The sequence below is a fragment of the Mycteria americana genome, chromosome 21 (assembly GCF_035582795.1).
Source record: "Mycteria americana isolate JAX WOST 10 ecotype Jacksonville Zoo and Gardens chromosome 21, USCA_MyAme_1.0, whole genome shotgun sequence".
Taxonomy (NCBI): Eukaryota; Metazoa; Chordata; class Aves; order Ciconiiformes; family Ciconiidae; genus Mycteria; species Mycteria americana.
The window spans coordinates 1,360,568-1,379,619 of record NC_134385.1 but is presented as its reverse complement, the minus strand read 5'-3'; the positions used below and the strand labels follow the sequence as shown (position 1 = coordinate 1,379,619).

The 19,052-nt window shown below is 62.0% G+C and overlaps 3 protein-coding genes across 6 annotated transcripts in view; 2 read left to right on the top strand and 1 right to left on the bottom strand.

Moving 5' to 3' along the window:
- The window catches only part of THRAP3 (thyroid hormone receptor associated protein 3), a 33,672-nt gene extending 28,781 nt beyond the window's left edge, over positions 1-4,891 (top strand). For 2 of the 3 annotated variants that reach the window (XM_075522563.1, XM_075522562.1), the window contains 4 exons: positions 401-585; positions 1,196-1,388; positions 2,029-2,178; positions 3,351-4,891. In XM_075522563.1, coding sequence (XP_075378678.1) covers positions 401-585; positions 1,196-1,388; positions 2,029-2,178; positions 3,351-3,572 — 750 coding nt within the window. In that variant the 3' untranslated portion in view covers positions 3,573-4,891. The remainder of the gene's footprint in view (positions 1-400; positions 586-1,195; positions 1,389-2,028; positions 2,179-3,350) is intronic. The other variant, XM_075522564.1, reaches the window with a different exon arrangement.
- Positions 4,892-8,852: 3,961 nt separating this feature from the next.
- LOC142419539 (uncharacterized) lies at positions 8,853-11,538 on the top strand. Its single transcript, XM_075522636.1, has 7 exons — positions 8,853-9,051; positions 10,209-10,256; positions 10,500-10,611; positions 10,774-10,835; positions 10,926-11,247; positions 11,360-11,423; positions 11,500-11,538. The coding sequence occupies exons 1-7, from the start codon at positions 8,853-8,855 to the stop codon at positions 11,536-11,538; spliced, it is 846 nt and encodes a 281-aa protein (XP_075378751.1).
- A 1,443-nt stretch (positions 11,539-12,981) lies between these two features.
- Positions 12,982-18,940, bottom strand: EVA1B (eva-1 homolog B). 2 transcript variants are annotated; one of them, XM_075522099.1, is made up of 4 exons: positions 18,805-18,940; positions 16,133-16,199; positions 13,949-14,065; positions 12,982-13,839 (listed from the first exon to the last, which is right to left on the bottom strand). In XM_075522099.1, the coding sequence occupies exons 1-4, from the start codon at positions 18,805-18,807 to the stop codon at positions 13,436-13,438; spliced, it is 591 nt and encodes a 196-aa protein (XP_075378214.1). In that variant the 5' UTR covers positions 18,808-18,940; the 3' UTR covers positions 12,982-13,435. The 2 variants fall into 2 exon arrangements, with proteins under 2 accessions (XP_075378214.1, XP_075378213.1); XM_075522098.1 differs by lacking the exon at positions 18,805-18,940 and having other exon boundaries at positions 16,133-16,564.
- Between the last annotated feature and the right edge of the window lie 112 nt (positions 18,941-19,052).

The window sequence follows — 19,052 nt, the reverse complement described above, 5'->3', positions numbered from 1 at the left end:
ACGGGCTGTTAGACATTTTTGACATGCTGTAGTTCTGATACGTAATCAGTTGGACTGGGTTTCCAAGTTGTTCTCATCTCTCACTGGCTGTGGTGTACAATAAGTGTCAGCTTCTGTGTTTCTCCCTCCCCTATTACCAGGTTATTCTAATGCTGTTTAAAAGAGGAGAATAAAAGTTAAAAAGCAGTGATCTTAAAAAGCAGTAGGAAAATTGAAGTCTGACAAATTAAAAACTTATTTTAATAGTGCATTATTTTACATCTTAAAATGGATTATTGATTAGTATTCAGATAAACTCCTATTCTCCAGAAGTCTGTGCAGTCAATAGCAAAGTAATGGTGCTGAACTTGTGCACTGTAAACCTTTGTATTAAACTTTCCCCTCTTCCCTGCATTTGTAGGCTGAAGGGAAATATAAGGACGACCCTGTTGACCTGCGCCTTGATATTGAACGCCGTAAAAAACATAAGGAAAGAGATCTTAAACGCGATAAATCCAGAGAATCGGTGGACTCAAGAGATTCAAGTCACTCAAGGGAAAGATCAACTGAGAAAACGGAGAAAAGTCACAAAGGCTCAAAGAAAAAGTATGTAGGAAACCTAATAGCCATTTCCTTCTGCCTTTCATATTTCTGCTATTAAGGTTGGAGACGACATCGTCTACATACCGTTGTATACCTTTTGACATAAACTCCTCCAGTGGCGTGAATTATTCCTCTGCGTGTCTTCTTGATATCATTATATCTATCTGAAACACTAAATAATTGTTAAAGGTAAATGAGAAGGCTCCATGTGTCAGAATGGGTGAGTCACTTTTCCTTCTTGTTCCTGTTGTGTTATAGAGAACAGCCATGTTTAAATGACTTTGCTTTAATGTTAATTTAATCCTTTTCTATTAGATTAATTTTCTGTTTGACTAAAACTCTGTAGATGCATGCTTATCTCATAGTAGATGGTGTAAACATCTGAGAAAGAAGCAACAACTTATTTCTGGAGGAGACTTGGGCCCTGTGTTAGATCTGCGTGTTGTAGCTGATCCTGAGCTCTTACTACGGCTCTTCCTTTTCGTAGTAGGAAAAGGAGAGCGTTGCATTGATAGGGGAGTGATCAAGAAATGGTTCTGTAGCAAACAAGTCACGACTGAGTTATTAACCCCGTTGGTGTCCCCCTGACCTCCGTTTCCTGTCACTGAAACAGGAAACACCGACGGGTACGTGAGAGATCCAGATCCAGTTCGTCATCTTCACGGTCCTCTCATTCAGTCAAAGCAGAGGAATATCCCGAGGAGACTGAGGAGAGGGAGGAAAGCACCACAGGCTTTGACAAGTCCCGACTTGGGACTAAAGAATTCACTGGTCCAAATGAGAGAGGAAGAGCCAGAGGGACCTTTGTAAGTGTTCTCCACCCCACCCCCCCGCCCCGAGTATCAATTCCCAAAGCAGTCAAAAAGTGGCCATTGTGTATCGCTCTTTCACAGTTGGCACGTTGGCTGGTTGTGGACGATGAGCCAGAATATGATTGCTCCAGGTCTAGAGCATAAACTAGGGTGCTGAGAATATAGTCTGGGCAGTTGAACTCAAGATGTATGGAGCAGAATCAAGCCTGGAAGCTTTTGTGCGTTAGTCATTGCTGAGCAACCCCGATGGGCAGCGTGATGTGCATCAGTCAGTTTGGGTTAGGCTACCAAAGTGACTCATCTGGCCATAACCACACTTACTGTTTGCAATTCTTGTGCCTTAGCTACATAGATGTCTTATGTGCGTATTGTGTTTGTCACGTGCTTTCTCTTGGGTGCTCTGGAAGTACCTCTACGTGATCTTAAACAGCTTTGTAGAAACTGTGATGCATTGTGTGATCAGATGAGCTAGAAAACCCTAAAAATGTACTCTTATTTTCATGATGGGTTAAAGGTGTTCTTGGATGGTAGAGAAATGATGTTGTATCTCTTGGTAGCTCTGGAAGCTGTCTGGGGGTGGGAGGGCACTGCTGCCACAATCGTTTTATTTTTCTTCCATGTTTTGCTGTTGCAGCAGTTCAGAGCAAGAGGGAGAGGATGGGGCAGAGGCAACTTCTCAGGCAACAATAACAGCAACAGTGGTGGCAACAATGACTTCCAGAAGCGAAACAGAGATGAGGAGTGGGATCCAGAGTACACACCTAAGAGCAAGAAGTACTACTTGGTATGTGTCTGAAGTACTGAAACACGTGTATACACTCCAGGTATATCTGCTCTTAAATGCTCTAGAGGTGAAAGCGCCAGCTGTCATTAAACTACCTAATCCACCAGGTTAAGGCTTCATGGGACACTTCTTCATAAGAAGCTTCTGGCTCATGGCTAAAGAGGACTTGTTTCTGTTCATTGTAGAGTGGTTTGCCATTAAGTGAAATCCTAAAGGCCAGTTAAAGAGCATATGTTTCACAGTATTGTGGAAAACACAGCTTAAATCAGGCTGTGGTGCAGATGGCCTACACTTCTTGGTTCTTCTATCCCCATAAAGCGTCCAGCTTCCTGGATGGGTTAGCACTGTTCCTTTTTATTTCTGGTGATAGCAGCCTGCCATACTAACAGGCATTAATCTAGGAGAATCCTGTCTGACTGTGTTCTTTGAAAAAGGGGCAGTTTTAAACAGATGCTAACTCATTTTTTTTCTCTTCCTGATTTGGGGTACTTGAGACCCCTAATCTTCTCATTAAATAATGCAGTGCTTCAGTCTTGTACCTCAAACAAGAAAGCCTTGGTTTTATTACTGCGTTTTTCTCTGATGTTCTTGAAGGCAGAATTGTAATTTTTGGGGGTATCCAGTCCCTCCACTGCACTTTAAGTACAGAAATGGATCAGTCTGAGCCCAGTGACATGGTCCATGTCAGCTTGTGCCAACTGCATCTACCTTAGCTCACACAAAGCGTTCCTGAAAGCGGCACGTGTTATTAAACTCCCCGAGTACTCGGCAATAAGGACTGAAGCTGCCGAAGTGGTTTGACTGGCAAGAAAATAAAGGAGAAATGTGTAGAATATCTAAATCATGGCGTTGCAGAACCAGCAGTGGTACCCCAGGCCTAGACACCCCTCCCCTGCCCACCTCTGAATATTCTATAGAGACCTTCCTGTCGGCAAGGACAGATTGCCATGCACAAAGAGCCTGTGTAGTGATTGTGCATTCCTGCCTTCACCTACTGTTTTTCTTCCCCAAAACAAGCCACTATTTCTCTTTAGATGCCAGTATTCACTGTGGCATAAACATGGCAGTCTGGTTCGCGCCGCTGGGTTGCGTATCACAAGCCAGAGTTTTCCCGCTCTTACATTGAGTAGTCAGTCTGTTTCAGCTGATGTCATTGGCTTCCTCCTCTGCAGCACGATGACCGGGAAGGCGAAGGTGCGGACAAGTGGGTGAACAGAGGCCGTGGTCGGGGTGCTTTCCCCCGAGGAAGGGGTCGCTTCATGTTCCGGAAGTCGAGCACCAGCCCCAAGTGGGCTCATGACAAATTCAGTGGAGAAGAAGGAGAAATTGAAGATGACGAAAGCGGAACAGAAAACAGAGAGGAAAAGGACACCTTACAGACGACGGCTGAATAGCCGCAGTGTCTGCGTGTTTCCGAGAGCCCTGGCGGGAGGGAAGGGGTTCAGCACAATGCTAGTGCTGGAGATCGTCAGGGCGATCCCGAAGTGCTGAGCAGAGCCCCGGAGAGGAGCTCTGAAACAATCCCGAAGTTAACTGCATTTCCAGAGTTCAGCCTCCCTAAGTGTGGACTAGAACTGATAAATCATTTATGCTTGGATCCACTCGTGGAGTATATCTTCCCAAAGACTTACCTTCTGGACTGAATAAGGTCAAGTACTGGGTGAGATCCTAGATTTTCTCTCGTCTGTGACCTTATTGAATGGTCGGTTATTTTTTTGGTAACAGGCTTTGAAGACAATGTGGATTTTGGTTTGTGCCCATCTTAACCCAGTAGTCTTGACATTTTTGTTTCTCTTTTATAATTTGAAATAGTAAAGGTCGGGATTAACTCTCCAGTTCAAATTTTTCTCCCCTACTGTGTATTCAATTTTTTTAAATTCATACTCTACTTATTTTAGGCCTTTATGTATGTAGTAACATCAATTAAATGATAATTTTGGAAACTATTTTTGGTTCTTATAAATAAGAAAACAATGAAGCATGTGAATAAACATCTAAATGTTAACTTGTTGGGACCAAACTGCTATGATTTTTTTTTAAAACTTTTTTTTATGTAACAGTTGAGTTTAGGGCCTTTTAAAAATGATTGTTTTCCTTTTATGTTGAAAGTTAACAAAATTAGCATGGTTTAAAAAAAGAAAAAAAAAAGACACCCTACTTTTCACCACTGTTTGTGTACACTGTTAGGCCTGGTGTGTGCTGGAGTCCCAAACTGCTTGTAGGCATTTTGTGTATCCTCTTTGCAGCTGGTTGTGAACTTGAGTGCTCTTTCCAAGGTAACATAGTTTTCTAAGAAACTTCAGAATTCTACTAGGTTAAAAATATAAAAGGAGATGAGAATTTTTCAATATTTTTTATTAATCTTTTTATAAAAACAAAAGGCAAATCCCTCCTGTGCTGGTTAAGGACGGCCGTTACGATGTATTTCTTTTTATCTTCTACTTAAAAATATTCTGAAGAAGTTTGCGAATAGTTCCCTGGCTGAGTCAGTGAGCCTTCTTAGGAGAGGCATGTCCACGCACCCACGCTGAGTGTGCACGTGCTGTAAAGACACCGCTCTCCCTCTCCTCTCCACCTCTGCCTTCCCTTCCCCAGGATTGCTGTGCTGTTTCCCCACACACACCAACTAGAGTTTGGTTTGTTTTGACTTGAACAGTTCCTGTTTAGCAAAGCCCTGAAGTTTGTTTATGCAAATAAAATACAATAAAATAAGTAGTAGGTGTAACTCTGCTTTGTTTTGTGTTCTGAGTCGGGGGCTCCTGTCGCCAGACGCTTGCCTTCTGAATTAATTGGTGAGGCCAGAAGAACCAAACGCCCGTGGCCAGCCCCAGGCGGGGCTGCGAAGAGTTGCTGAGAAGGGAAGCTTTCGAGCACGGCTGGGCCTGAAAGGGAAACTGGACCGGACAGCAGAGGTGCAAGGGGAAGCTCAGCCTGGGGCTGCCCCCGCTGTTAAAAAGCAGCAATTGCAAGCGGTTACCCTCCCGGGGCCACGCACAGGAGGTTCCTGTTTTAGATGGCTCTTCAGGTGGGGAACGCTGCGCTGGAAGCAAGTAGAACTGCCATGGCAAGGCAAGGGCGTGCGGGAGCCGAGTCCTGCGGGAGCGAGTCCTGCAGTTCCCCTCCAGGAGCTGCACGGGTGGGGTTTTCTTGAGTCGCATATGGCCGATGCGAGAGCCAGGCAGCACGTGGGTATTTGTTTTACCGTTAGCCTGACACGCTCTCCAAGTTAGTTGCTAAAAGCAGCTGCTGGTTTTTAGGTGCTTAATAGACCTTTTAGCTCCTTTGCGTTGGTAGTAATTGCATGGGGGGAAGAGGGGGTGACACAGCCACAGCCACACTTGAGACCTGCTGCCAGCAGGGACTGTGTCACCTGTGAACAGGAGGAACGGCTCCATCCATGCTCTAAAACCAAACTCCTCGATGAGGATACGGCTCCAGGCAGCCCCGTTTTACCCCAAGGCTTGTCAAGTGCGGCCGGGTAAGCTGGCCATCGCGTTTGCTGGGGCCGGGCAGTAAATGCTTTTCCATTGCTGCCACCTCAGAGGAAGATTGCTCCTTGCGCTCCGATATCTGCGGGGGGATGCTGGGTGTGCAGCCTTCGTGGTGAATGTAGGCGTCTGCCAGCACTGCAGGGAAGCGTTCCTGCCTGGTGTTGGTTAACGGTGTTGGCTAACTGCAGTTGAGACAGCAATGCGGGTTAACGGTTTGTGTTTCCCTTCGCACTTGAATTTGAGCCCTTGAGCCAACTTGAGACAGAGGGCGCCCAGTGTTCCTGGCTCTTCAGCCTGAACGGCCAAGCCCAGGGGAGAGCAGGCTTCCTGCTCCGCCACGGAAACCTCCACCGCCCCGTCAGCCTCCTCTGCCCCGTGCTCATCCTCAGGCCCCCCCTGCTCCGTGGTTCAGCATTGCTGAGACAAATGCCGTTGGTCTAAAGGAATATTCATGTCCAAGCTGTCAGCTTGGACCAAGCACTGGCCAGGACCAGCCGGGGAGTCCTGGGGCCACTAATGGCCCTTCTGGCTGCTGCGCTCTGCGGGGGGACTTCAGCGGCACGGCCACACCAGCCCCGTGCGCTCGCGGTTTGTGGGTTTCAGCCCCTCTGTGGTTTAGGTTTCACTTCCCCCTCCACACCGAAGGTGACAAACACACAGCGAGACCCGGGTGGCTTTGAGCTGCTGTCCAGGGCTGGGTGCGACTCCTGCCTTAGCGCTTCGCTCCCCGCATTGGCAGCCTGCGCCGGCCCGGCAGCCGTGCCCGCGTCCGCCGATTCTGGCTGCTGCCTGCACGTGCGGCTCAGGTAGGGTGGGGCTGTGCGGGCGGTGCCGAGACCTCAGGGCTGGCCCTGGGCATGGCGTGGGCTGCCTCTGGGTGCCGTCCTCGGGGCAGGGGGCCCTGGGGCTGCTCCTGGCCCCGCGGGAGCTGGGGGTCTCTCCTCTCCTCTCCTCGCCTTGCAGCGAGGCACCTCCCTGGCTGCCTGAGCAAGGCAGGAGCAGTCGCAGAGCCACGCATCCCCTCCCTGCTCTGCAGCGGCAGCTGGAGTTGGCTGCTTCTGCTAAATCTACCGTTTAACAGCGCTAGCCCACGCCACGCACCAGCCTTTCCGAGCTGCTGCGAGCACGCACACCTTCCCCAGGGCGGCAGCAGCAGGAGGGTTGGGACAAATTCCCTCTGGCTCTGGGCAGCGACGCCGGGGGAGGCGGTGAATTGTCTGTAGTGAAGGTGTGAGCGTTCGGAGGGTGCGAGCCAGCGTTCGGGCAGGAGAGAGGCCACAGCGGTGTCCGTGCGTGGGATGGGATCACCCCAGAGGAGAGCAAGCCCACGCAGGGCGAGCGGGTGCCCCTTTTTTTCCCATAACGCTGTGGCTGCGGCCTCGGGTCTCTTCAGATGCCGGTGCCAGGCAGCGGCAGCACCAGCAGCCCCGACCGCCTGGCTCCCACGCGTTACCGCTGCCGCCCTCCTGCACGAACGCCCCTCGGCCGGCAGGCCCGGGTGCCAGCTCTGCCGGGGGAGCCGGCGGGGCTGGTCCCGCCGTGTCCGAGCTCACCCTGCCGCGGTCCCGGACAGCCCGACCCAGGCGGTTCCTGCGCGGCTGCTTGCGGGGATTTGGCCGTACGAAGCCTGCTGGCAGCCTCCGGCAGAGCCAGGAGGTGCCGGTGGAGGAGGGCAGCCCCGTGCGTTTGCCCCCAGCCCCCGGTCCCTTCCTCTCCCCCAGCCCTTTCTTTCCATGCGGCAGTTGCGTGACTTCCTCCGCTCTGGCCGCAGTTTCGTGACTTCCTCCGCTCTGCCCGCAGTGCAGCAGCCCCAGCCCCAGCCTCCCGTAGCCCCCGGCCCTTGTCACTGGGTCCCCAGGCCCGCCGCCGCATCGGGCTCATCTCGTGCGATGGCGGCTGGGGGCGAGCTGGGGGCTGCCAGGGCTGGGTGCAGGCACAGGGTGGCCCGTGAGGGAGCTGGCCTGGTCCCGGCAATCCAGGGCTCCCTGCGCTGGTTGTGCCATGAGCGGGGCCATCGTGTGTGACCCCGTGGTGAAGCTCCGGGGCAGCGATGCTGCGGTGGGGCCGGGCTGTGCTGTGGGGCCGGCGGCTGCAGGCGCAGCTCCCCATGGGCACCCAGAGCCACGGACCGGCACAGCTGGGCCCCGGGGCTGCGCTCCCCACCGGCATTCGAGGCTGGACTGTGGCAGAGAACCCTCTCCCCGCTCTCGCAGGTGCCCGCCCTGACGGCGAGGCTGAGACTCCGCTCTCAAGCAGATGCCCAAGCCCTTCCCAGTGCCGGAGGAGAAGGTGGGTGGGGGGCTCCGGGCTGGGGGCAGTTTGGGGCTCAGGGGACACGGGGCTCTGCAAGCCAGCGGGTGCTGCCTGGGCTGGTTGCTGGCTTGGAGCCGGGACCCTCGTGCCCCAGCGGGTCTCCTCTCCTGCAGGCAGAGCCGCGGCCGGCAGCGCAGCCCCCAGCACCCGTCCTGCCGCCAGAGCTGGGTGAGTCACCCCGTCCCCGTGCCGTGGGCCGGGGCCATGCCCTGGGGGGAGCTTGCTTGGGGTGTGGGGGGGACCTGGGGAGGAGGCAGACCCTACGAGCCCCGTCCTGCCCTGCCCGCACAGACCAGGAGCCGCAGCTCTGCCGGGCCCTGTTTGACTACACCCCGGAGCTGCCGGATGAGCTGCCGCTGCGGCGGGGCGATGTCGTCCAGGTCCTCAGCAAGGTGAGGGGGCGTGGGGACGGGGTGGCCCTGAGGCTCATCCCTGGTGCTGACGCCTGCCCTGCCCGCAGCAGACGGAGGTCGAGGGCTGGTGGGACGGGCAGTGCCGGCACCGGAGAGGGCTCTTCCCCAGCAACTTCGTGGAGCTCCTGCCAGCACCGGTGCCCACGGTGAGTGGGGGCTGCACTGGAGCTGCCTGCCCACGCTGGCCCGGGGCTCGTGCGGGCAGACCCTGCACCCTGGCGGGCTCCGCAAGGCCAAAGTCTGGCATCCGCGGGGCCGCGCCGTGCCAGCGGTCCCAGCATCCTCACCCAACCCCACTCTCCTGCAGCTGAGGCTGGCAATGCCATCCCGGGATGCAGAGTCCGGTGAGTCCGGCTGTGGCGGCCGTCTGGCCCTGGGGGCCTCCGTGTCCCGCCAGGATGGCCGGGCAGCCCCACGGCCGGGTGCGAGGTGGGTTGGGGCGGCCGGGGGGCCGGCCATGCCGGGAGGCAGGAGGAGTCCCATGGGGCACGGGGATGCGGCGTGGACCGGCACCGAGGTGCTCTCTGCTTCGACTTCCTTCCCAGCACGGAGCCGATTTCCTCTGGCGTCACGTGCACAGTGTGGGGCCGTGGCAGCCGGGGGAGCCTGGCACGGCACCGCACGGCACGGCCTCGTGGGCAGCCCTGCGCCAGCAGGTAGGATGGAGCGGCCGTGGCTCCAGGGGGTCCTGCACCTGCGCGGGGCCGCCCTGCTCCTGGGCTGTGCTGGAGCTCCGGGAGCCGGGGCGGCTGCCAAGGAGGAGCAGGGGCTGGCGGGACCCGGGCAGCGCTGGGCACCACCGACCCCACGCCGCTGGGAGCGATGGAGCCCTTGGGACCTGGAGAGCAGCTCCCTGCGCCATCGAGGCCCGGCACTCTCATCCCCGTCCTTGTCCCCGTGGCCCTCGTGGCTGTGGCCGTCTCTTCAGGTGGATAAAACCTGCAGGCATTTTTGGTGCCTGCAAGGCCACCCTGGAGAGGGCCGTGCTGATGGCGGCAGGGACCAGGCGGCGTTAGGACTGCCGGCCCGCCATGGGGACAGGGTGGCCTGCCACAGGGACAGCATGGCCCGCCACAGGGACAGGGTGCTGCACCATGGGGACAGGGTGGTCCCTGGGCGCGTGCCTGTGGCCTGGTGCCCCGTATCCCGCTCTGCCGGGGGGCCCGTCCCAGTGGGACCCTGGGGCTGGGTGGCAGAGGGATGCTGCTGCAGCGAGGGCGGCGGGGGGACAGCATCCTGCCCGTGCTGTGGCGCTGGCGCTCTGGGGGAGGTTTGCAGCCGCCTGCTCTGCCGCGTGCAGAGGAAGCGCCGACCGCAGCGGGGCTGGGTGCTGCGCCAGGTGCGGGGACGGGTGCAGGGTTTGGGTGCGGGGCTGGCGGGAGAGGCGACTGCCCCTGAACCAGCAGACAGGGCCCTGGGCACACGGCGCCGGGGCGGTGTGGCAGAGCCGTCATGGGGCCGGTCGGGTCCCGCCAAGCATCGCTGCTGGCCGTGGCAGACGTGGGAGGTGGTGCTGGCGGGAACCACGGGCCCAGGAGCACCGTGGGGCGATGTCTCCCACCGGTCCTGCTTGTGGGCACCTCCTCCCAGACCCCCCCCCGTCCCCATCCCTGTCCCACACACGACCCTGAGCCCGGGACCCCTGGCAGGAGCAAGGTGTGGGGATGAGGGGGGTCAGGGAGGGGGTGGTCCCTGGAGACCATGTCCTAGCAGGGCGGGGGGGGGGTCCCACCCAGCCAAAGAGTCCCAGGAGAGGGGCTGTAACGAGGGTCCTTCCCCCCTGCGCCTGACGAGCCCCTTTTCTCCCCGACAGCCTGTAAGGCAGCAAAGGACGAGGCAGGCGAGGAGGGGGAGCACCCGGGTGAGTCCTTGGGCTGGGGGGGAGGGAGGGATGGGGATGGGGACGGGGATGGGGATGGGGATGGGGATGGGGACGTGCCCAGGACAGGACTCCGGTGCCTGGGGCAGGTCCCTGGTGCCGGGGCATCGCCACAGCCGGAGGCCTGCGCAGGAAGCGCTTCCTGCCCGGCTCTCGCCCGCCCGTGCTCTGGGTGCCCGCGGTGCCGGTCCCAGCCCTGGTCCTGGTCCTGCCTCCTCTCCCCAGAGCTCCCGGCAACAGCGAGGATGGAGCCGGCCAAGCTCCCCCCCAGCAAGAGGATGGCTCCTGCTCCCCCCGTCCCTGCCAAGGCCAAACCGACCCCCGTGCTGGCAAGCAAGTAAGACACGCGGCCGTGCCGGGGCGTCCGGGGCTGCCACGATGCCCCAGTGCCGGGGTCGTGCTGATGTCTGTGCTTGGTCCCCGGAGCGGGGCTGATGTCTCCCCTGCGGGGGGCAAGCACAGCCCGGCTGTGCCGCTTTACCGACTCTGCCGTCCCCAGGCCCGGTGCCCCCCAGCCCTGCGCCTTGGCTGATACGGAGTGGGGCAGAGCCGGCAACCCAGGTAGGCGCCGGGTGCCGGCACCGGGCACTGCAGCCATCGCGGGGCCGTGCCCTGTGCCAATGCCAGGCGCCGACACCCTTCCTTTGGCAGATGCTGATGGCTTCAACGCGGTGCCGGTCACCACGGCCAAGCTGAGCCACCCCACCGCCACGCGTCCCCGGGTGCCGGGCCAGCGGCCGCCCAGCCTCGCCCTGGGGAGTGCAGGGGGTCACTGCGGGGGGGAGCAGCCCCAGGGGCCGCCCTGCCCCGGGGTCTGCACCCCGCTCCCTGGCACGTGGCAGGCCCCTGGCCCGCCGTGGAGCACGGAGGTGCCGGCAGCACCACGGCCGGAGGAGCGGTTGGCCCTGGAGGACCTGAAGGCCGAGGTCCGGACCCTGCACATCCTCGTGGACCTGATGCGAGTCCAGCACCTGTGAGCGGGGACGGGGGTGTCAGGGCACTGGGGGTGGCGGGGGGTCCCCAGTGGCTCCCGGCCGCTCGCCGTCGGGTCTGGCCGCAGCTGAGCCGTCCCTGGCGCGTTGCAGGCGGGACTTGGAGGACATGCGGCTGGAGATATGCCAGGAGCGGGCCAAGCGCCAGGCGCTGCAGGTGAGTCCTGGGGCGCGGGGCTGCCCCGTGCCGGGGTCCCTGCCACCTCCCCAGTGCTCACAGCCTCTCCCCGCAGGCAGAGATCGAGCGGGTGAGGAAGGTGCTGCCCTGCTAGCGTGGCTGGGGCTGCGGCCGCAGTGCCCAGCCCTCTGCAACCCTGGGGGGTGCGGGGCAGGCAGCTGGCACACGGTGCTGCGGGCACTGTGCCGGTGCTGTGCCGCGTGCCCCCAGCCCCGCTCCCCCCCGCCCGCTGCTCTGCACCGACTGAGCACAAACGCCTACCCCGCTCCCTGGGTGTGGTGTGGCCCTGAGGCTGTGCAACACCCCGGGGTATAAATAGTGTTTAAAATAAACTATTTTGGGTACAGAGCGCTGCTGGGCTGCGCGGGTGCTGCAGAGGGCAGAGCCCTGGGGGGCAGCTGCCATGTCCCTGCGGGGTTGGGCAGGGCTGGGCTGGTGCTCCTGGGCACAGGGGGTCCCACCACGGCACGGGGGTCCCACCACGGCACGGGGGGTCCCACCACAGCACAGGGGTCCCACCACGGCACGGGGGTCCCACCACGGCACGGGGGGTCCCACCACAGCACAGGAGTCCCACCACGGCACGGGGGTCCCACCACGGCACAGGGGGTCCCACCACAGCACAGGGGGGTCCCACCACGGCACGGGGGGTCCCACCAGGGCACGGGGGTCCCACCACGGCACAGGGGTCCCACCACGGCACGGGGGGTCCCACCAGGGCACGGGGGTCCCACCACGGCACAGGGGGTCCCACCACGGCACGGGGGTCCCACCACAGCACAGGGGTCCCACCACGGCACGGGGGGTCCCACCAGGGCTGGCTCGCTGCAGAGCCCAGGGCAGGAGCCTGCGGTGCTCAGCCCCAGGTGCCGGGAGCGGACGTGCGGGCAGTCACGGGCAGGGCTGCGGACTCCACCAGCGGGTCCCAGCGGGGCCGAGCATCCCCTGCCACCCCCTGCGCCTCGGCCTGGGCTGGGGCGCAGCAGCAGGGCCTGCAGCACCGCCTCCTCCTCCTTCTCCTCCTCCTCCTCGTCCTCCAGCCCCCGCATCATTTCCCAGCCCAACATCCTGGCCTCCAGCCACCGGCACGGGGCTGGGAGAACATCTGGAAAACATCTGGATCCTGCTGGCGCTGGTAGCGCTGGGGACCGGCCTGGGAAGGAGCTATTTTTATAAAGCTGCCGGGGAGGGGGCCGGGGAGGGGGCGGCGGGGCCCCCGCATGCTGCGGGGCTGGGCCGGTGCCAGGAGCAGGGGCAGGATGCGGCCCAGCCCTGCGGGGAGCAGCCGGGTCCCCGGGGAGAGCCCACTGCCCCAGGAGCCCCGCGGGGAAACATCCGCCCCGGCCCCGCTGGGAGGGCGCTGGGTCAGGGCCAGGCGGTGCCGGAAAGGGCCCTGGCTAATTTTAGTGGGGACAGGGGGAGGGAATTGGCCGGGGAAGCGGCTGCAGCCGGACCCCCCCCCCAGCACCGCTTGTGCCGGCTGCTGCAGCCTTGGCTGCCCCGGCACGCAGGGCCCCCGCCACGCCGGGCTCCAGGCAGTGTAAAACAGCACCATGTTTCTGGGGCAGGACCCCACAGCTTACACGGATGTACAGCCCGATCGCGACCCACGGGGCTGGGCCTCACTCCGGCGCCAAGCCGACAGGGCCAGCGCCCGCAGCCGAGCCCGGCAAGGTCTGCCCTGTCCTCGTCCTTGTCCCCGCAGGGTCCCGGGGCTGCTCGGCTGGTGCCAGCAGTCGTACCAATGGCTCAAAGTGCATCGTGTCCCGGGGCGAGTCTGGCCCCGGGGGTGCCCGTGGCACCGGGGTCGGGCTGGCAGCGGTGCAGAGATGCTCTGGGGCAGCTCCTCCAACCTAGGGGCAGTGAGCAGCCCCCCGTCCTCCCGTCTCCTGGCCCCAGGCCGGGTCCTAGGCAGCTCCCGGGGGTGGCACGGGCCGAGCTACGGGGGGGAGCCGGGCACAGCGCCAGGGCAGCTGCCCCTGAGCCTGGGCTCAGTAGTAGTGGACACGGCCCAGGGTGCCGGTGCCCAGGATGTCGGGCTGCCCGTTGCGCCAGATCTCCCGGATGATGCGCTCGCGCTCCTCCAGCCGCTGCGCCCGCTCCAGCTCCTCTGCCGAGGCGAAGACATTGACGGCCAGCGCTCCGTCCCCGGGGCCGTGGCTCTCCAGCGGGATCTCGGTCACTGGCAGCAGCGACTCGGATGCCGCACGGTCAACAGTGTCCTCCTCTTCCTCGTCCTCGTCCTCGTCCTCCTCGTCCTCGCTGAGGTCCCTTGGGTGGGGTGGGGGGCGTACAGAGGTCCGGCAGGACAGGCGCAGCACCAGCAGGCACAGGGTCAGCACCAGCCCGAAGCAGACGCCCAGCACGAAGTAGAGCCCGAAGCTCTCGGGGTTGGCTGCGGGGAGAGCAGAGGGGATGAGGGACTGGCCTGTGCCTGCCGTGGGGCCCGTGGTGGCCCTGGGGTCCCCCTGGGACGTGTCCCCGCCAGTTCTGGGTGGGCTTACCTCGGATGTGTGCATATGCGGCCATGGTGTTGCTCAGCAGCTCCATGTCCCGCTTGCGGCTCTCCATCCTGCACCCAGTCACACTCAGTGTCTCTGGGGACGGCACGTGCTCAGCATCTGTGGGACATGGGGGCTGAGCAAGGTGCTGCTGGGGGCTGGAGCCCCCACCCCAGACCCCCCGTCCCCTCTGGGGCCATCCCTGCATGCGACCGTGCCCGAGCCAGAGCAGGGACTCATACTGGGTCTGGGCTGCTCTGGCCAGGGCCAAGCCCCACCAGGTGCCGAACCGGAGCCATCCCGCTCCCGCCGCCCCTCCGTCCTTCCTGCGGGACCAGAACGGATACGGCTCCTCCAGGACACCGCGTCAAAGGGCTCTGCGGCACTGGGCCAGGCTTTCCAGCCCGTGCCCCAGCCGTGGGCACATGACACAAGGCACGGGGCCAGGCTTGGTGCCGAGCGGGACCGGGGTCCCACAACAGCCCCTGCAAGCCTGCCCGTGCTGGTGCTGCTGCTGGTGCTGCCCGGGCACATGTGCACGCACACGTACGCTCCCCACACAGCCCCTCCAGGGCAGCGTCCCCCCCTCCTCGTGCTGCCCCAGCCTCGGCTGTTTGCCGTGGGGCCCCGTGGTGCGGGGGCAAGGACCAGGCCACGGTGCAAAGGCCGCCAGGTCAGCAGGCAGCAGGAACACGGCTGAGCTGGGGCTGACCCTGTGCCCCCCGGCTCCCACCACGTCCCTGGAGCAAGAGGAAAAGCTGCCTGCGCCCTCCCAGCAGGGCCAGCCACGGCTCTCACGGGAACCTGCCCTGGGAGCTGGGGGGGGACGACGTGGGTGCCCCGTGCCATCTCCTCCATGACACCCCGTGGGGACGGGGTGCCTGAGCCCCTCGCTGGGGTGCAGGGACAAGCACCCACTTCCTCCTGCCCAGGGACCTGTGTGGCCCCAAGCAGCTGAGCACCAGCCCTGGCAGCCTGTCCCTGCGGCCCCTCCCTGCCCCTGTGACGCTGGTGGGGGGCCGGGTCCCCCTCAGCTGTGGGGTGCTGAGGCCCCCAAGGCGTCGGACTGGGTGCGGGGCTGGGCAGCAGGCAGGGCAGCAGGCAGGGCAGCAGGCAGGGCAGGAGGGATGCAGCGCCCGGCCCTGGCAGGGGGCGAGCTCATTTCCCAGAAACGGCTCCACAGAGGGAGGAATGAGGAAAGAAATGCAGAAAATGTGACACATCAGCAGAACCGCTCCCGGACAGTCCAGTGCTGCGGGGCTGCCACACGTCCCAGGGCTGGGCAGCCCCTCGCGGTGGGACACCCCGAAACACGGCCAGCGCTGTCCCCGGGGGCGTCCTGGCGCTCTCCCCACGGAGCGGCCCCGCTGCCAGCCCCTGCAAGGGGGCCGCACAGCCCCGCTGTGGGGCTGGAGGGGCAGAGCCCCGCCGTGGGGCTCCAGGGACCCCCAGAGCCCCGCCGGTGGCAGGGCTGCTGGCGAGGGCACTGCAGGGCTGGCTCCAGGGCCATGGGGGTGCTCAGCACCCAGAGCTGGGTGGGCTGTGGCAGGGCGGAGGTCCAGGGCTGTAGCGGGCACAGGGTGTGAGAGCCCGGGGACAGCAGGGACAGGCAGAGGGAGCCGGGCCCTGGCGGGTGCCGTGTGCTGGGCAGGAGAGTGCCGAGTCCCCGCTGCCGGAGCCGGGGCTGCCCTGGACCCCCGGGAGCACCGGAGCGGGTTCACCCCCGCGATACGGGTGCGCCTGCGGGCACAGCCCCAGAGCACTCAGCCCTGCGTCCCCAGGCGCCGAGCCCTGCACCCCGAGCCCTGCGTCCCCAAGCTCTAAGCTCCGAGTCCCCAGGCACCCAGCCCCGAGTCCCCCGGCACCCAGCCCTGCATCCTCAACCGCTGCGTCCCCGAGCCCTCAGCTCCGCATCCCCAGGCACCGAGCCCTGCGCCCTCAGACCTCGCGTCCCCGGGCACTGCTCCCCGCGTCCCCGGGCACTGCTCCCCGCATCCCCACGCCCCGCGCACAACGCCGGGGCGCCCCGAGCAGGGGACGGGGCAGACCCGCGACACCGCGCCGTGGCCCTTGGGGCTGGCGGACGCAGGGTGCTGGGGGTCCCTCGGGATGTCCCGGCCACCCCGCGGTCCCCCGCAGCCCTGAGCCCCGAGCCGGTGCCCGGGGCCGGGGGGGGCCGGTACTCACCAGGGTGGCGGGTGGCCCCCGGGCGGGGCGGGAAGGCGAGTGGCGGCAGGAGCCCGCTGCACTTGGGCTGGAGAGAGGGAAGAGAGAGCAGGGTCTGTTTAGCATTAACGCCGCAGCAACAGGAAATACTTCGGAGGCGGCTGGCGGTCAGCGCTCCCCGCCGGAGCCAATGGCAGCCCCGTCCCGACGCCGAGCGGGGCGCGGGGCCGGGGCTCGTCCCGCTCCCCTGGGACGCCGGGCTCGGCCCTGCCGCGGAGCCACCCCGGAGCGGGGCTGCGGGCGGGCGGCCCCGGGCCCCGTCCCCGCCGTGCCCCGCGCCCGTCCGGCAGGAGCGGCCGGGCCGTCCCTGGGCCCAGGCTGGGCTGGCGGGGCCGTGCCCCGGCCTCGGCTCGGCGAAGCCCCGCAGGGCCGGGTGCGCAGGGGCCGCTGGGGCCGGCCCAGCCCCGGGGTCGGAGGGGGGACGAGGGTCCGGGCAGGGTCCTGCCCCGGTGCCGGCCGCCCCCCGTGGGGCCGCGCAGGGAGCGAGCGGCCCAGGCCCCGGGGCAGCGGCCGGGCCCCGCTGCGGCCCAGCCGGCGGCTCGACCGAGCACACGCTGCTCCGGAGCGGCAGCTGCGGGGCAACAGCAGGGCTGGACCTCGGGGACACGGGGCTCTGTGCCCGCGGCTGCCCCCCGCGGCCCAGGGGTCTGCTCCGGCCGGGACGGGCTCTGCCGGGGCCCCCCGGGGCGGTGCGGGGCCGGGCAGGGCCGCGGGGCCCCGTCCCCGCCGCGCCCTCCCCCGCGTCCCCCCGCGCCCGGCAGCCCCGCCGCCCCCTCCCCGTCCCCCCCGGGGTCGGTGCGCGTTGGGCTCTCGGTATTGAAGTTTTATTGCCGACATGCAGGAGTAGTTTCGATGTAGTACAAAAATAATGTCTTTATACAAATTTTTTTCCTCTTTTTTTTTTTTCTTCCTTTTTTCTTACAACAGGCTCCTTCCCGCAGCGCGGCCCCTCCGCCCGCCCCCCCAGCCGCTCCTGCCCTCCCCACACCACCCCCTCTTCCAGTTTGCTTTAATACAAGTGTGATTTACTGGCGATGACCGGTGCGCAGGAATACTGGGTGTGATACAGCCTCGCAGAGTCCCCAGAATATTGCTTTAACTTTGGGAAAAAAAAAACAAAAAAAACCCAAAAAAAAAACCAACCAAAAAACTAAAGAAGTGGGAGCAAGACAGGAGAAAACCAGATGGAGAGAACAGGGCCCCAGCTGGGGGATCCCAGCCCCAGGGGTGCTCAGGGGCTGGGGGTCCCTGCTCTGCTGCTGGTGGCACAGGGGGGTGATGGGCACACACTGGGGTGCGCCAGGACAGACCTACCATCTTTAAAATAAATAAGGCTAAGACTTCAGGCTACTGGCTCAGCTGGCTGGGGTTGGTGCAACTGTTCTAGTCTGTATTAGTGTTCACAATTCCCTGCCTGCCCACTGCCAAGCAGCTTTGGCGAGTTCACAGGCAGGACATAATGCCCAACGCTGCCAAGGAGTTTCGGGTCAATCCCTATGTCCCCACAAAGACACCTGGAGGTTGGCCCAGGCTAGACACAGTCTGCTTCCCCAGCCCGGGGCAAGAGAAGGCATCGTGCTACAACTAAGATCTGCTACTCACTCCCCACCCGCACTCACGGGGGTGGCAGAGCTGACCCCCAAAAACAGGGCTAGCCCTCAGCGCCGAGGCCACAGCAGCCTTCCCCGCCCCTGCTCGCACCTTCCCTTGTGCCCAGCGCGAGGGTGGTAGGAGAGGGCGATGCTGGAGCTGCCGCGGGGCTGGGAGCAGCCGGGAGCAGGGGAAGGAGGCAGCTGGAGAGCTGCTGCCTCGGGCAGGAGCCCTGGCTGGGGCACTGCGAGCCCTGGGACCCGTGTCTGAGAACAGTTCATCTGGCAAGACAGGCATCCAGTTCACAAAATGAGGCTCAGAAACAATCGTTCCTGTTCTCAGCACAGGCAAACGCTCTTCCAGTGGCATTAGGTGACAAACCGGGACATCCTTCTCCCGCCTCAGCACCACACGGGGACAGCAGAGGCGGCCCCAGGTTTGCGTGGCGAGGCTGGGATGGCAAGATAAGCTAGGGAACAAATACAGTAGAGACTTCAGCCAGCCCCTTCCTAATTCTAGGCAGATTATTTTGGGAAGCTTTTTCACATTACAACTCATATATTATATCTGTACCACAACTGAAGTGTGAAAATGCTAAATCAGAATTAATGCAATTTTAACTGCACCTTAGATAAGCTACTGAAAAATAAGATTAAATCATATATCCTTATGAAACTAAAAGAATCGGTGAAAGGTGGGAAAGAGGTCAGAGGCCACGCCGGGCCAAGTCCTGCAAAACCTTTGAACTGCGGACAAGATCCAATCTTTGCAGCGATCGCCTGCAAGGATGACTCTCGCCCGAGGCAGTGGCTGGGCTCTCCAGGCAGCCCCTGGTCACACCGGGTAACCGGGCGGCCGTTTGTGCCGCTCACGAAGGCCTTGGCACGCCGCAGCCCACACACAGCCACCGAGGGCTAGACAACACAGCCAAACCAGGTGGCACGTTAAGGACAGAAAAAGATTTGATGCAGATGAAGGGAAGTGGGCGGTTTCAAGAAATTCTTCCTTTCGAGAAACCCCGATAAATCTAAGCTTATTCAAACCATATGGAGCGAATGCAGTCAGCCGACTCTCCGTACTGCACAGCCGTGACTCTTGTGCCAGCAAACCAGCTTCACCCTTGGTAGTCTTCTCCTTTCCCACAGGCTTTGCTCGATCCAGAGAACAGCATGGTTAAAAAGACAAGAGAGGTAGATTACAGTCATGATTAAAAGCAGATTAGTCATCTAGGCTTCGATTTAAAAAAACAGATTCCAGAAGATGCCAAGAGGTTGCTGCTTCCAAAACTAGC

Bases quoted from the DNA above. Each gene is read 5' to 3' on its own strand.
- EVA1B (XM_075522099.1), bottom strand. The intron at 14,066-16,132 runs GTGAGTACCGGC...CATGTCCCACAG, and splicing joins GGGGGCCACCCGCCACCCTG to ATGCTGAGCACGTGCCGTCC. The intron at 13,840-13,948 runs GTAAGCCCACCC...CTCTCCCCGCAG, and splicing joins CGCATATGCACACATCCGAG to CCAACCCCGAGAGCTTCGGG.
- LOC142419539 (XM_075522636.1), top strand. From the start codon at position 8,853: ATGCCGGGAGGCAGGAGGAGTCCCATGGGGCACGGGGATGCGGCGTGG. The intron at 9,052-10,208 runs GTAGGATGGAGC...TCTCCCCGACAG, and splicing joins GGGCAGCCCTGCGCCAGCAG to CCTGTAAGGCAGCAAAGGAC. The intron at 10,612-10,773 runs GTAAGACACGCG...TGCCGTCCCCAG, and splicing joins ACCCCCGTGCTGGCAAGCAA to GCCCGGTGCCCCCCAGCCCT.